This window comes from Pteropus vampyrus, unplaced genomic scaffold, assembly GCF_000151845.1.
Source record: "Pteropus vampyrus isolate Shadow unplaced genomic scaffold, Pvam_2.0 Scaffold15, whole genome shotgun sequence".
Lineage (NCBI taxonomy): Eukaryota > Metazoa > Chordata > Mammalia > Chiroptera > Pteropodidae > Pteropus > Pteropus vampyrus.
The window spans coordinates 14798048-14812345 of NW_011888796.1; the positions used below are offsets into that span (position 1 = coordinate 14798048).

General features: G+C 37.4%; 1 protein-coding gene and 1 pseudogene across 3 annotated transcripts in view; one reads left to right on the forward strand and one right to left on the reverse strand.

Moving 5' to 3' along the window:
* Positions 1–14298, reverse strand: part of PAQR5 (progestin and adipoQ receptor family member 5) — a 74226-nt gene that overhangs the window by 28968 nt on the left and 30960 nt on the right. For all 3 annotated transcript variants that reach the window (XM_011385789.2, XM_011385781.2, XM_011385785.2), the window contains exon 2: positions 10562–10726. In XM_011385789.2, coding sequence (XP_011384091.1) covers positions 10562–10612 — 51 coding nt within the window. In that variant the 5' untranslated portion in view covers positions 10613–10726. The remainder of the gene's footprint in view (positions 1–10561; positions 10727–14298) is intronic.
* LOC111735941 lies at positions 6570–6688 on the forward strand (annotated as a pseudogene).

A 14298-nucleotide genomic window follows, 5' to 3' on the forward strand; every position in this document is an offset into this window, starting at 1 on the left:
GGATTTTCCAGGTGGACCCAGTTAATCACAAGGGTCCTTAAAAGTAGAAGAGGGAGGCAGAAGAGACAGAGGAAGATGTAACTATAGAAGAATGATCAAGAAATGCAACACTGCTGGCTTTCAAGATGGGGGAAGGGGCCAGGAGCCAAGGAATGTAGGCGCTCTCTGAAAGCCAGAAAAGGCAAAGAAACAGATTCTCCCCAAGAGTCTCCAAGACCTTGATCTTAGCCTAGCGAGATCTATGCCAGACTTGTACAGAACTGTAAGATAATAAACTTGTCTTCTTTTTCTAAATCAAGTTTGTGGAATTTTTTTATGGCAACAATAGAAAACTAATACAAGGTCAGAATTTGACCAAAAATCTAAAAGCAGTCTTAGAGATGGAAATGGCAGTATTTGATTTCAATTTCTTACTAGGAGAACTGATGACTTCCTTCCGGAACAATTCAAAGGTTATGTGGGACAGTCTCTGAATCTTCTCCAGTATGGGACATCTCATTGAAACGCATAACAAATTTGACCATTAACTACTCTTATTCACACAACGAGAATGCCAAATAAATGCCATTAAACACTGGATTTAATTTGGACAAGATATAAGATGACTGGCAGAAATCAGTGAAATGGAGGATCCTTCAATACAGAGCAAATCCCATCTTTGTTGGAAAGTGACATTAAAATTGAATCTGAGCTTTCCACAGATGTTTGTTATGGGATGTTGTTGGCAAAAGTCTATGAAAAAAATCTAGGTTTGGCTATTTCACTTTTAAAGGGATTAAAAATACATATTTATTACTTTAACTGCATACAAGATTTTTCTAAACCAAAGGAGCCACATGTAAAATATTCAACAAAATTATATTTGGATAAAATAAAATTCAAAAAAAAGAAATAAAAATGTCTATGGACTATGAAAGAAAAGATTCACATACAAATAATCCTGAAATTAATTTCTATATAGATTATTTTGCTGGACATTGTAGATTGAGGTATAATTTTAAGTGAGCAAAATACTGCTATTTTCAGTTTTATTTATAATATCTTTTTTCTTGAAAAAAATAAAATCAGTACTGTATGGATTTAGATAATTTAAGAGAGTGAAAACAGCTATATATAAGATGGTGATCCACATGAAATTAAAATATTTAATTTTCTTCTAAATTATAATTATTATGCGACTTCATTACACTGTTTGAACTTGATGTGTAAAATTTATAGTCCAATTCTGATTCTAAATATGGCTTTAAGAATATTTTTTGATAATTCCCCTTGCCTTGTCTCAGCAGAACTGAGAAGAAATTCAGCAAATATTCCTCACAAATTAAATTAATTAAAAAAAAACTAAGATTTAATGACTCAAGAATGGTGGTATATATAATTTGGCATCACTGTTAATAGAACATAAATTATGTGATAATGTTCATTATGATAATATAGCTCATAATTTTGCTGAAATGAAGGCAAGAAAAATAAACTTTATGGAATAAACATCCAGACATGTGCAATAATAATTAAATTTAGTTGTCCTTGATATTTTGCTGGCTCTAGCTATATAAAAATCAGAGCTTTACATGCTGTTTTTTGTCATTATGAAGGGATATTGTCAATGTAGAACAGAACCATTTAATATAACTGTTTGCTAGCTTCACTTGTAACTTTTACATATTTAGATATATGGTCTGTGGTTTCTCTTTGTTCTCCTGATTCAGACCCAGCACATATTAGGCGCAGACCCTGTTTCGTTTGATCATCATGAGAGTACTGAAAGCTAGGACTGTCACGTCTATTTTACGGATGAGGAAACTGAAACTCAGTAAGATGACCTTTTCAAGGCCATAGTTAATAGCAGGACTAAGATCCCTAGTCTGCAATCCCTAGTCTGTTGGATTGCAAAGCCCATGGTTGCTTCACTGCATCCAGCCTAGTAGAACTAGGGATTGTACAAACATTTTATGGAAACGCTAAGTGTTAATAGAAATTTCCAGAAAGAAGAGATCACTGGACCCAGAGTGATGAAGAAAAGACTTAGAAGAATGGCTGGGGGACTTCTGGTTCTGGCAAAAAGATGGTTGACTAGATGTCCTAAAGAATCCTTCTGACTAAACCAATTAAAATGTTGGACAAAGTCTGCATCACATGCTAGATAAATGTATCTGCAAGATAGCACAAAATCAAAGAAGTCAAAAAGCTTCCTAACAAAGAGACATCAGGAACCCTGTGAGGTAAACTGCTTTCACCATCAGAGTTTCTGCTGCCAGACTTTTTAAGTAAGAGATGAAACCCAAGGCCCATCAAAAGCAAGGAATCTAATAGGATACCTCACCAACAAGGTTAGGGCTCCGAAGATACGCGAATGTGAAATAAATCCCACTAGGCACGAGGAGGCAATAAAGTTATCTCTCTGAAAAAAATCTCTCCCAAGAATTCAGAACCAACAGCTAGCTCATTTTCATATATGTTTATGATCCAAATCCACACTACCTATGTGGTCCAAGAAATCTTGACTGGAAAAAGAAAGTAGTTACAAACAGAGGTCAAAGTTTTGTAGCTCCCTCAGGTAAGTAACAAAAGCAAATTCATATTCTTTCTGAAGGATTTCTACTTTGGTACAAGCATGCATACACCTGGAAACAAAACACTATGAACGAGAAACAACAAAAAACAGTGGATGGCAGAAAGAGAGCTCAAAGAACAGTTATTGAAATATAAAATAACTTGCACAATATGTTTTTAAAAAAGCTTAAAAATATAAACAAGAAATAGATTTGAAAAGAATGTAATATAACTTTTAGAAATTAAAATAATTGAAATAAAAAGTAATTGAAAGAATAAATAGCAAACTAGACCTAGCTGAAGAGAAAATTAATTAACAAAAAAGATCCCACAAAAGTATCCAGAATGTAGTCCAGAGAGATTAAGAGATAGAAAATATGAAAACAGTAAGTAAGAGACATGAATAATATTTCCCCAGAAGGAGAAAACACAATGGTCTTCTTGTAAGAAGCTCTTCTTTGAAGAGGTAACTAACGAAGTTCTAGAATTTTTGAAAGTCATGAGTCCTCAGATCCAAGAAGTTAAGTTAGGTATGGCAGAGACAACTGGTGCTCACCAAATATTCCATGTGCTTTCCTACATTTCTCAGACTTTCTTGCAGTTAGGTTGGAGCCATCTGACTCTTTCTGGTTAATGTTACTTCTAGGTCAGGACAGTTGAAAGCAGTATACCTTTTTGTAGTAGATATCATGAGGCAATTAGGAGAGAACTCTTCCCTCTTCAGAACCCAGCCACTCATCCCTCTGTGAGAATTGTTTTGGCCAAAGGCCACTACCTTGACCATGTTATACTTCCTGCCCAGGGGTAGCATACATCCACTGATGATGGAACAAAGTCCTGGCCTTCTTTTCTCATTTGGGACAAGTCTGAAGGGCTAACCCCACCCCAAAGTACTCTGTGTAATTGTTTGAGGCTTCTGATGCAACTTCTCCTTCTACCCAACCTACAATCCTGCTTTCCTCACTTCCTTACAGATGTTCTCCCTGAGAACTCACCATGCTAAACTTCCTGCACACAAATTTTTGGTTCAGAGTCTGTTTTGGGGGAACTCAACCAAAGACATCTCTCTTTCTTCCCCTTCTGTGGCAAACCGGGAGGCCACAAGCTCCAGCTGCAAGATGGTGGATCTTCCATCTGCCTGGGTCTCTCACAGTTCCCCACTGAGCACTTAGTTACGTAATGTGAGTGTGAAATAAACCTTTTCTATGTTAAGTCATTGAGCTATCTGGAGGAATGTTTAAACTTAGCATAGCCTAGCCCTTTCTGCCTAGTATAGTTATTCATATTAAAATAGCTAGAATAACCACTAAACTAATAAATACAGATCATACTTCTACATATTAATTATAAAAAAGTGGAGGGGAAAATAGAATATTAAAAGAAAACTAGAAAACAAGAATGTAAAACTCAATGCAAAGAAAGCAAGAAACGACAAGACAACTAAACAAACAGAACAAAGAGAAAGCATGTAAGATGATCAAAATAAATGCAAATATATCAATAATCATTATAAATATAAATGTTAGGTAAAATTGTCTAGTTAAATAACAAATATTGTCAAACTAGATAAAATCCAACTATGTGCCATTTACACGATACACAGTTAAAATATGAGAACAGGGAGAGATTAAAAGTCAAAGGAAGGAAAGAAAGAAACCAGACGAATTATAAAAATAACAAAGCTGGAATGGCTTTATGGCTGTCAGACACATTCTAAGACAAAAAGCACTTCTAAACGGAAAGAGAATTACTAAAAAATAATAAGAAATTTACTTCACCAGGAAGATATAAGAATTATAAACTTGGATGTACCTAAGAAAACATAGGCTCAAAATATGTAAAGCAAAAATTGACTTAACTACATGGAATAATTCACAAATCTGCCATCATGGTGGAAGATTTTACATCTCAGTTATGGTAGATTAAGCAGAGTAAAATTAGTAATAATATAAAAATATCTGATCTTATGGGGTATATATGGAATACTGCCCAGACAACTGACGATTAGGTATTATTTTCAAGTACATTTAGAAGATTTTTGAAAATTGATCATGTGCTAGGTCCTAAGGCTAGTCTGAACAAATTTAAGGACTGAAATAATACAGAGGGCATTCTCAGATCACAATCGATTAAGTTAAATCAGTAACATAAAAACTCCATGCATTTGGAAATTTAAAAAAACACACACTTATTCTAAGCAATCATAAGTCACATAAGAAATCAAAATGAAAATTAGAAATTGGAACACTACAGGTGGACTGCAGTTAAAGTAATACTTAGAGGGAAACATATATATTTAATTGTTTATGTTAGAAGGCAGAGTGATTAACTTAAGTTAGAGCAGAAACAGCAAAATAAGCCTGAAATAGAAAGAAAATAATAAAAATATCAACAGACATTAAAGATATAAAAATACATAATAAAGAGGCTCCACTAAGCCCAAAATTGCCTTTCAAATGTTAAAAAAAAAAGACAAAGTAATGAGACAAGAGAGAAAAACAAAAACCACATGATCATGTCGATAGAAACAGAAAAAGCATTTCACAAGATCCAATACCTGTCATGATACAAAACACTCAATAAAATTGTAGTAGAACTTCTTCAACTTAGTAAAGCCCATCTATGAAAAATCCACAGCTAACATACTTCTTGATGGAAAATGGAAAGCTTTCTCCCTTAGGAATAAGACAAGGATATCTGTTCTCACTACTGCTATTTACTATCATGGTGGAGGTTCTAGCTAGGTCAATTGGACAAGGACAAGAAATTAAAGGCATCTAGATTGTAAAAGAAGAAGGAAAACTATTTATTTGCAAATGATATCATCTTACATATAGGAAATCCTAAAGGATTCATGAAAATAACTATTAGAGCTAATAAATGAGTTCAGAAAGGTTGCAGGATATAAGATGAATATACAAAACTCAGTTTTATTTCTCTATACTAGCAACGAACAATCTGAAAATTAATTTAAAGAAACAATTCCATTTACAACAGCATCAGAAACAATAAATACTTAGGAATAAATTTAACAAAATTATTTTAATGGTACAAGTTGTGTACACTGAAGACTACAAAACATGACTGAAAGAAATTAAAGAAGACCTAAATAAATGCAATGGCAACCCATGCTCACGGACTAAAAGACTTAATATTGTTAAGATGGTAATGCTCCCCAAATTGATCAACAGATTCAATGCAACCCTCAACAAAATCCCAACTGCCTTTTTTTGTAGAAATTAAACTCATACAAAAATTCAAGGGACTCTGGACAGCCAAAACAATCTTGACAAAGAAGAAAAAAGTTGAATGTCTCACATTTCCGAAAACTTATTACAAAGCTATATAATCAGGAGAGTGCGGTACTAGCATAAGAATAGGCAAATAGGTCAATGGAATAGGACTTAGAATTCAGAAATAAACCCTTTACAGTCAACTGATTTTCAGTAAAGGCGCCTAAGCAATTTAATAGAGAAAAAATAGTCTTTTCAACAAATGGTGCTGGAACTACTTGTTATGTATGTATATATATACATATATACACATGTATATATATATACATGTATACACACACACACACACACACACACACAAGAATAGAGTTGGACTCCTATCTCACACCACATGCAATAATTAACTCAAAAATAGATCATAGACAAAAATGTGAGACATAAAACTCTTAGAAAAATATATAGGAGTAAATCTTCATGACCTTAGATTAGCCAAAGTTTTCTTAGCTATGACACCAAAATCACAAGCAACAAAAGAAATAGATATCATCAAAATGTTAAGCTTTTGTACTTCAAAGGATGTCATCAATAAAATGGAAAAAAAACACCACCACACAGAATGGGAGAAAATATCTGCAAATCACATACCTAATAATAGACTTGTATCCAGAATATATAAAGAACTTTTACAACTCAACAACAAAAAGAAAAAAAATGGCCCAATTTAAAAATTGGCAAATGGCTTGAATACATTTCTCTCCAAAAGAGATTTAAAAATAGCCACCAGTCTACAGCCATGCCACCCTGAACAAGCCCAATCCCATCTGATCTTGGAAGCTAAGCAGAGTGGGGCCTGGTTGGTACTTGGATGGGAGAACACCTAGGAAGACCAGGTGCTGTAGGCATAAAAAACTAAAAAATAAGAGATCGTAAGGTGACAAGGTTCTTGCAATCTGTGAGGTCAACCAAGGGTTGCCTTGCCTAAAAAAATAACTAATAAATAAATAGACACCAAACACATGAAAAGATGCTCAACATCACTAATCATTAGCAAAATGCAAATCAAAACTACAATGAGATACCACCTCATACCCATTAGGATGGCTACTATAAAAAAAAGCAGAAAACAAGTGTTGGTAAGGATATGAAGAAATTAAAACTCTTGTTGTATTGTTGGTGGGAATATAAAATAATATAGTCACTGCGGAAAACAGTATGGCAGTTCCTCAAAACCTCAAAAACAGAATTATCAAATGATCCAGCAATTCCACTTCTGGGTATATACCCCAAATTACCAAATGCAGGACCTCAAAGAGATATATGTACACACCTGTGTTTGTAGCAGCATTATTCACAATAGCTAAAATATAGAGGCAGCCCAGTGTCCATCGATGGAGAAATAGATAAGCAAAATGTGGTATGTACATACAATGAAATATAATTTCAGCCTTAAAAAGGAAGTAAATTTTGACATATGCTATAGCACGAATGAAACTTAAGGACCTTATGCTACATGAAATAGATAAGCCAGTCACAAAAGGACAAATACTGTATTATTCTACTTAAATGAGGAAGTAGGGTAGTCAAAATCATAAACAGAAAGTATCATGGTGGTTGTCAGAGGCTGTGGGGAGGGAAAAATGAGAGAGTTACTGTTTGTTTAATGAGTAGAGAGTTTCAGTTCTACAAGACAAAAAAAATTATGAAGATGAATGGTGGTGATGGCTGTACTATAATGTGAATATGTTTAATATCACTGAACTGTGCACTTAAAAATGATTAAGGCAGTAAATTTTACACCAGTTATGTTTCACCACAATAAAAAAAAGCTAGGTATAGATAGAGTGACCACGTGACCCAACAATTCCACTTTTAGGTGTATATCTAAGAGAACTGAAAATATGTCTACATAAAAACCTGTACACAAATATTCATAGCAGCATTATTCATAATAGCCAAAAATCTGAATCAACTCATGTGTCCATCAACTGATAAATGAACAAACTGTGGTATATCTCTACAACGGAATATTATTCAGCCATAAAAAAATGAATGAAGTAGCAACACATGCTATAGCATAGATGAACTTTGAAAACATTTTGCTAAGCAAAAGAAGTCATTCACAAAAGGCTGCCTATTATATGATGCCATTTATATGAAATATCCCGGATAGGCAAATCCATAGAGACAGAAAGTAAATTAGTGCTTGCCATAGGCCTGGGAGCAGAGGGAGTGGAAAATGTCTGCTAATTGGTACAGAATTTCTTTCTACAGTGATGAAAATGTTCCAAAATTGATTGTGATGATTTCATGCAACATACTTTGTGTACATAAACATCCTAAAACCCACTGAACTGATTCTTGTAAAGGGCGAATTTTATGGCATGTGAATTATATCTCAACAAAGCTGTTATTAAAAAAACCTTTTCCACAAAGACAATTCAGCTGTAGGATTGAGTTATTGCCTGAACCCCTTCAAAGGCTGCCATTCATGTAGACAAAAAGGTAAACAGTGCTCCCTTGGAATGGGCGATGTGGTGGCCCCATTTAGACATTTTATAGGTAATTCCTACCAAGCACTCAGGAACGTGTAATTCTAATATTATGTGAAAATTTCCCTAGAATAAATAGGCAACATTCTCCAACTCATTTGTAGTTGGCATAATCTTAATCCCAAATCCAGGCAAGGGCAGCATAATAAGGAAAAATTACAGGCCAACTCATTAAATAGATTTAAAAATCCTAAACAAAATATTAACTAATGAATTTCAGCAATAGATTAAAAAGATATTACATCATGACCAATTTGTATTTAAATGCAAGGTTAGTTTAAATTTAGTAATCAGTCAATGTAATTTACCACATTGACAACTTAAATGAATCTTGTACAACCACCTCAAAATATATATTGATAGAAAAAAAAGTTCTGTAAAATTCATTATTAATGCAAAAAAAAAATCCTAGGATACTAGGGATAAAGAGGAATATTCTTAACCTGATAAAGATTTATTATTTACACACACACACACACACACCTATATGCACAGAGAGAGCTAACATTATATTAAATGATGAAATGCTGAAAGTATTTTTTTATTAAAATCAAGAACAATACCAAGATGCCTGCAATCACAAATGTTACTGTATTTCAATAACTTCCCAGTTGATTCTGATGGTGGTGATCCAAGCACCCACTTTGAGAAATCCTGAGCTGGAGAAACCATTTGCCTGTTGAGATGGCTCCTTGTTCCCAGGTGCCCAAGCCCACGCCCCCAACAACACCCCCAGCCATTCACTGGGCTGTTTCTTTTCTTTTGTAATAATCCCATTGTTCTATTTCATTTTTCTTGGCCCTGTGAGACTGGCCTACCAGATATTAGTTCCATTTTACAGATAAGGAAACGTGAGGCTTAGAGAACTACAAGTCTTGCTTGAATTCTCATAGTAAGTGGTAGAGACACAGTGCAAGGCCATGAGGAGCACCTCAGGGAGTCCTCCTGCCTGTGCCCTTGAGCTAAGGTGTCTGGGATAACGTCATGTGTTTACCTATAGCCTGCATGCCAAGGCTGTAGTTAATAAAAGATCTCAATTTGACACAAAATGCCCTGTTTCCTGGCAAAGTGTCATGCCACGTTCCATACGAAGGTGCTGCCTAGACGTCTTTTGTTTTGTCTCTGAATTGGGTCTGTGTAGGAATCAACACCTAGATATTTATTCCATTCCTTGAACTGTTTGTTCAAATCTTTAATAACTCGCTAATGTACCCAGGACTGTTTTTAAGCACCAGGGAGACTAGAAATTACAAGACATATACCCAAGTCCTACCTTCTAAGAGAAGGGAGAAACTGCCCTTTCCCATGAGTAACCTATTAGTCAGGAATGTGCCCGCGTAAATTTGACAACGCCAAAGGGTGGTGGCCCCCTGCTGTTCCCTGCCCAACGGGTGAGGCTCCGAGAAGGTAGGGAAGTGGGCCGGGCCACACAGCTGGTTGACATACAAAGGGAAAGGCAGCTGTACAGAATAGCCTACAGAGGTTCTAACCAACAGCTGAAGGGGCTCAGGGAGGGGAGAGGACACCTGCAGCACCATGAAGAAGGAAGTCAGAAAAGGAGACTGAGGGTAGAGGGGAAGAAAGCTTTCTCTAAACAGAGACCAAGAGGAGTGAATGTCCAAGCTGGTGGGAAGACTAAAGAGACCATTGGTGTGGCTAGGGAAGAGGGTATATGAATGAGAAATGGTGGAGGAGGTGGGTAGGAGTCAGGCCTGCCAATACCAACCAAGCTAGGGAGTTCCCAGGCCCAGGAGTCTGTGAAGGGGCAGGGCTAATGCCCACTTGACAAGCCTCCCCATCACCTCGATCCTCTGCCTGGTCCGGGCCTCCTGCAAGTGATGGGGACAACAGCAAAGCCTCAGGTGACTTCGCCTCTGGCCTGCTTTTAAGCACCCATGGGAGGGTCCTAAAAAAATCTCTATCCAGCTAGATGCCGCTGGCTTCCTCTCTTTATCTGTAGTCTAAAAACTGACTTTGCTTCAGGATAAAATACAGATGTCACAGGGAAAGGCTACAACACAAACAGTTTCTGGAGCACTTCCATTTCCAGGGTCAGTATAGGCTGGGGAACAGGAGGCTGTCATCCCCCATGGAGTCTGGGAGGGACTCCTTGAAGAGAGCAGGGCTGCACAGAGCAGACTGGTTGAAGACAGAGCAGTCACCCTGTTGCAGATGCCACGCCCTTGTCACAGCCTGGATGTCTACCACTGGAGCGAGAGCACATACCTGGGGCATCTGGTCTATGCTGAACAGCCTGGGGAGCTTCAGGCTCAGCATCTTGAAGCCAGGCTGGGAAGGCCGGTGGGTGGCAGCTGCTCCCTGTCACCAGGCCTCACTCAAAACTCTGACATGGCCTGGGGTGCCTCTGGCCAGCTGGTGCCCAGGCTGCTTCTGAAAGAGGACAACATGAAGAAATCCAGTCAGTCTCAGTCGAACTCCAGCTAGGATCAAGACTGTCAGATTGTTTATGGAGCATACACTTGCTTGTGATGGCAAAATAATCAGTCTTCCTTAAAAACAACAGCCAAACTATCAGACTGCTGAGTCACTCCAAGAGTGCAGCAGGGAAGTAATTAAATAATATGGGCAATCACGCAATTATAGAGTTGGAAAGGGCCGCAGAGGTCACCCAATCCCCTCGTGTTGCACGTGCGGGTCAGAGGGGTGGAGTAACGTCCCCAAGGTTGCACAGTTGCGGGAGAGCTGGGTTTGCTCACTCTCCACTGCACCATGTGAGCAGATGGTGCGATCCTGGAGGGCAGAAGAGAACTGCAAGTTGTGCTCCAGATCACGCAAAGAGAAGGAGCTCTTTCAGAAGGCTGGCTGGAGCGTGGTTGCCCTAGACACACAAAAGAACTAGACCAGGTAAATCAGTCGGCAAAGCGGAGTAACAAGGTTGTTTAAAGGAAGGATTAAGGCTGCTTAACATCTGTAATTAATGTGTGCTAGAAAAACTCAAGTCCTCAGAACAGGTCCAAGAAACAGAAAAATACAGGCTGGGTTTAGCAGAGAAAGAGCAGAACTCAGAATGTACCATAGTCAACGCCATCTCTACCCCCATTATCGCTGGGCCAAAATCTGCTGCCTTCTTAGAGCCCCCAGGAGGGGTTCTGTCCCTGCCTCTGAAGGCCTGAGGCCTCACCTGTAGCACCAGCCACATCTGCCTGCAGGCAAAGCTTCCTGACTAGGCCTCGTCCCCCCACTACTGGGGAGGACCCTTTGGGATGCTTGGAAGCTCAGGGTGTGTGCCTGACTCATCCTGGGCCTTCATCAAATACTTGTCCAATTCTGTTCATTAAAGTTTTGTTGTTCATCCTGGAAACTTAAAGTGTGTTTTGGTTTTTTTTACAGTTTGTTGATACTTTTGCTTTTTATTATAGTTTTATGTTTTATGTATTATTATCTGGAACTATGTAGCAAAATCCTATATATTTATGTTTCATTGTCATAAACTTGCTTCTTTCTTAAAAACACTGATGTAAGCATTACTCACAATAGTCAAAAATTGGAAACAACCCACATGTCCATCAGCAAATAAACGGATAAACAAAATAACAAGTAAACAAAATGTGGTCTACATATACAATGAAATATTATTCAGTCATTGCAAGAAATGAAGTTTTGATACATGCTGTACCATGGATGAAACTTGAAAACATTATGCAATGTGAAATAAGCCAGTTACAGAAGGTCAAATGTTGCATGATTTCACTTATACGAGGTACCTAGCATAGGCAAAGTCACAGAGACAGAAAGTCGAACAGATGCTGGAATGGGGAGTTGTTTCACGGGTAGAGAGTTTCTGTTTTAGATGATGAAAAGTTCTTGAAATGGGTAGAAATGATAGTTGTACAACACTATGAATATAATGTCACTGAATTGTACATTTAAAGTGGTTAAAATGATAAATTTTATGTTGTGCATATTTTATCACAATAAAATGTTATGTAATAATTGTAAATAACAGAAGAATAAAGAAAAGAATGTAAAGCACGTGTATATTTTACCCAGGTTAAAAAACAAAAGTTAATACTTTGCAAACAAACAACATTGATGTTTGTGGGCCACCAGCACACCTTGGTTCTCTTGGTTTTCCAGGTCTAAATCGTCAAGCCAGAAGTACTGCAAAGTCACTGAGTGGCAAGACACTAGGCAAAGGTCCAGTGCTGGGGGAATCTCAAGCACAGCAGAAAACTTCAAACAATAATGAGGCCACGGCTGGGCCTCTACGGAACTGCCCACATCGGTCCTCTGGTTCTCAGCGAGTCAGCTCAATATCATGGCCAGAAAAAAAAAAAAAAGGTCTCCACTCTCACAGTACATGCTATCCAGGTAGGATGACCAGACTAAAGATCAAAAATGAGGAGTAATAAAGTAGTATGTGATTCATCCATTTCTTCATTCAGCAACTGTTTGCTGCATTTTTATCATGTGGTGATTAAGGGTAAGGGTTAATGTATAGTTAGGTATTCTTGGTGGGCTGCTGTAGCTTGAAGAAAAAGGCGAGAATTTAATGGACATAAACCTTGTAGAGGTCTGTGACAAACAGGATAGAGGGAAGTGGGCATCCTCCATACCATTCTATTCCTTTGTTGCACAGGGGAAAAAAAAAAGATGAATAAGACAGTCACTGTCACCAAGAGATAAGACAGATATGCACCAACTAACTAGCACAAGTCACCCTGAGAAGGGTGACTCACCCACTCTGCACCAAGCCTGTGCAGGTCACTATGCCATCTGCCTTATCTCATTCACCCTCACCATGCCATCTCAGGAAGCTGGCAGAGCAATTAAGGAACTGGATTCAATGCACGTTCATTTGAATGTGCATTCAAAGCCCAGTATGCCATTTCCTGTGCAGCTGGAACTTAACTCCCCATGCCTCAGTTTCTCTATCTGTAAAATGGAAATAATAGTAGTACTTTCTCCATAGGGTCTTTATTATGATTGAAGAGAGAGAACTCACATAAAGGGCCTGCCATAAAATATAAGTCCAACAAATACTTCTTATTATTATGAATTTTCAGATAGAAAATTAATTTTATATTTTACAAACAAGAAAACTGAGGTATCAAGAAGTTAAGGAGAATTGCCCAAGATTACACAGCCGGTAGGCGGTAGAGTTAGGATTTGATTTCTGGTTTTATAAGTTTCTTTTTAAGAAGAGAACTAACTTTGTTAAAAGAGAATTAAGTCCTAGCATACAGCAGTGGGACTTATTTCTCCTTGCAACTGAAAGATGTGTGCACTACATTGTAAACAGAGTCTTTACAATGATGTTTACAACCTACATGCTAAATGACCCTCTTTGCCAATTCAGGTTGAGACAAAGTCTCAGGTAAGACCAAACTTGACCTCGCTGTTTCAAAAGTGTGAGATTTCTTGTGTCATGTTTTCCTGCTGTTCAAAGAAATAAGGATTCTCACATTAATTGTCTTGCATCTAAAATGTAAAGCTTTATATTTGTCAAAACTGTGAAACATCCCTGGAGGATCATGGAAAGCTATATGGCATGGCTGATGATACATTTGCTGTGCTTTTTGTTAATCATTTCAGATATACAGTCGTCCCTTGGTATCTGAGGGAGTTTGGGCACAGGAACTCCACAGATACCAGGACGCTCAGGACCCTCATGTAAAACGGCATGGTATTTGCATATAACCTACACACATCCTCTGATATACTCTAATTGTCTCTAGATTACTTATAATACTAATATAATGTAAGTAGCTGTTATACTGTATTGTTTAGGAAATAATGACAAGAAAAAATATCTATGTGTGTTCAATACAGATGCAACCACTGTACTATGTACTATGTACTAGGCCTGACTACATAGTACAAGTCAGCAACAACGTAACTTTTTTAAAATATTTTTGATCAGTGGTTGGTTGAATCCACAGAGGGCCGACTGTAATTGAACATAAAATGAACTCACTGGTCTTTTTAGCCTCTTTCCATCA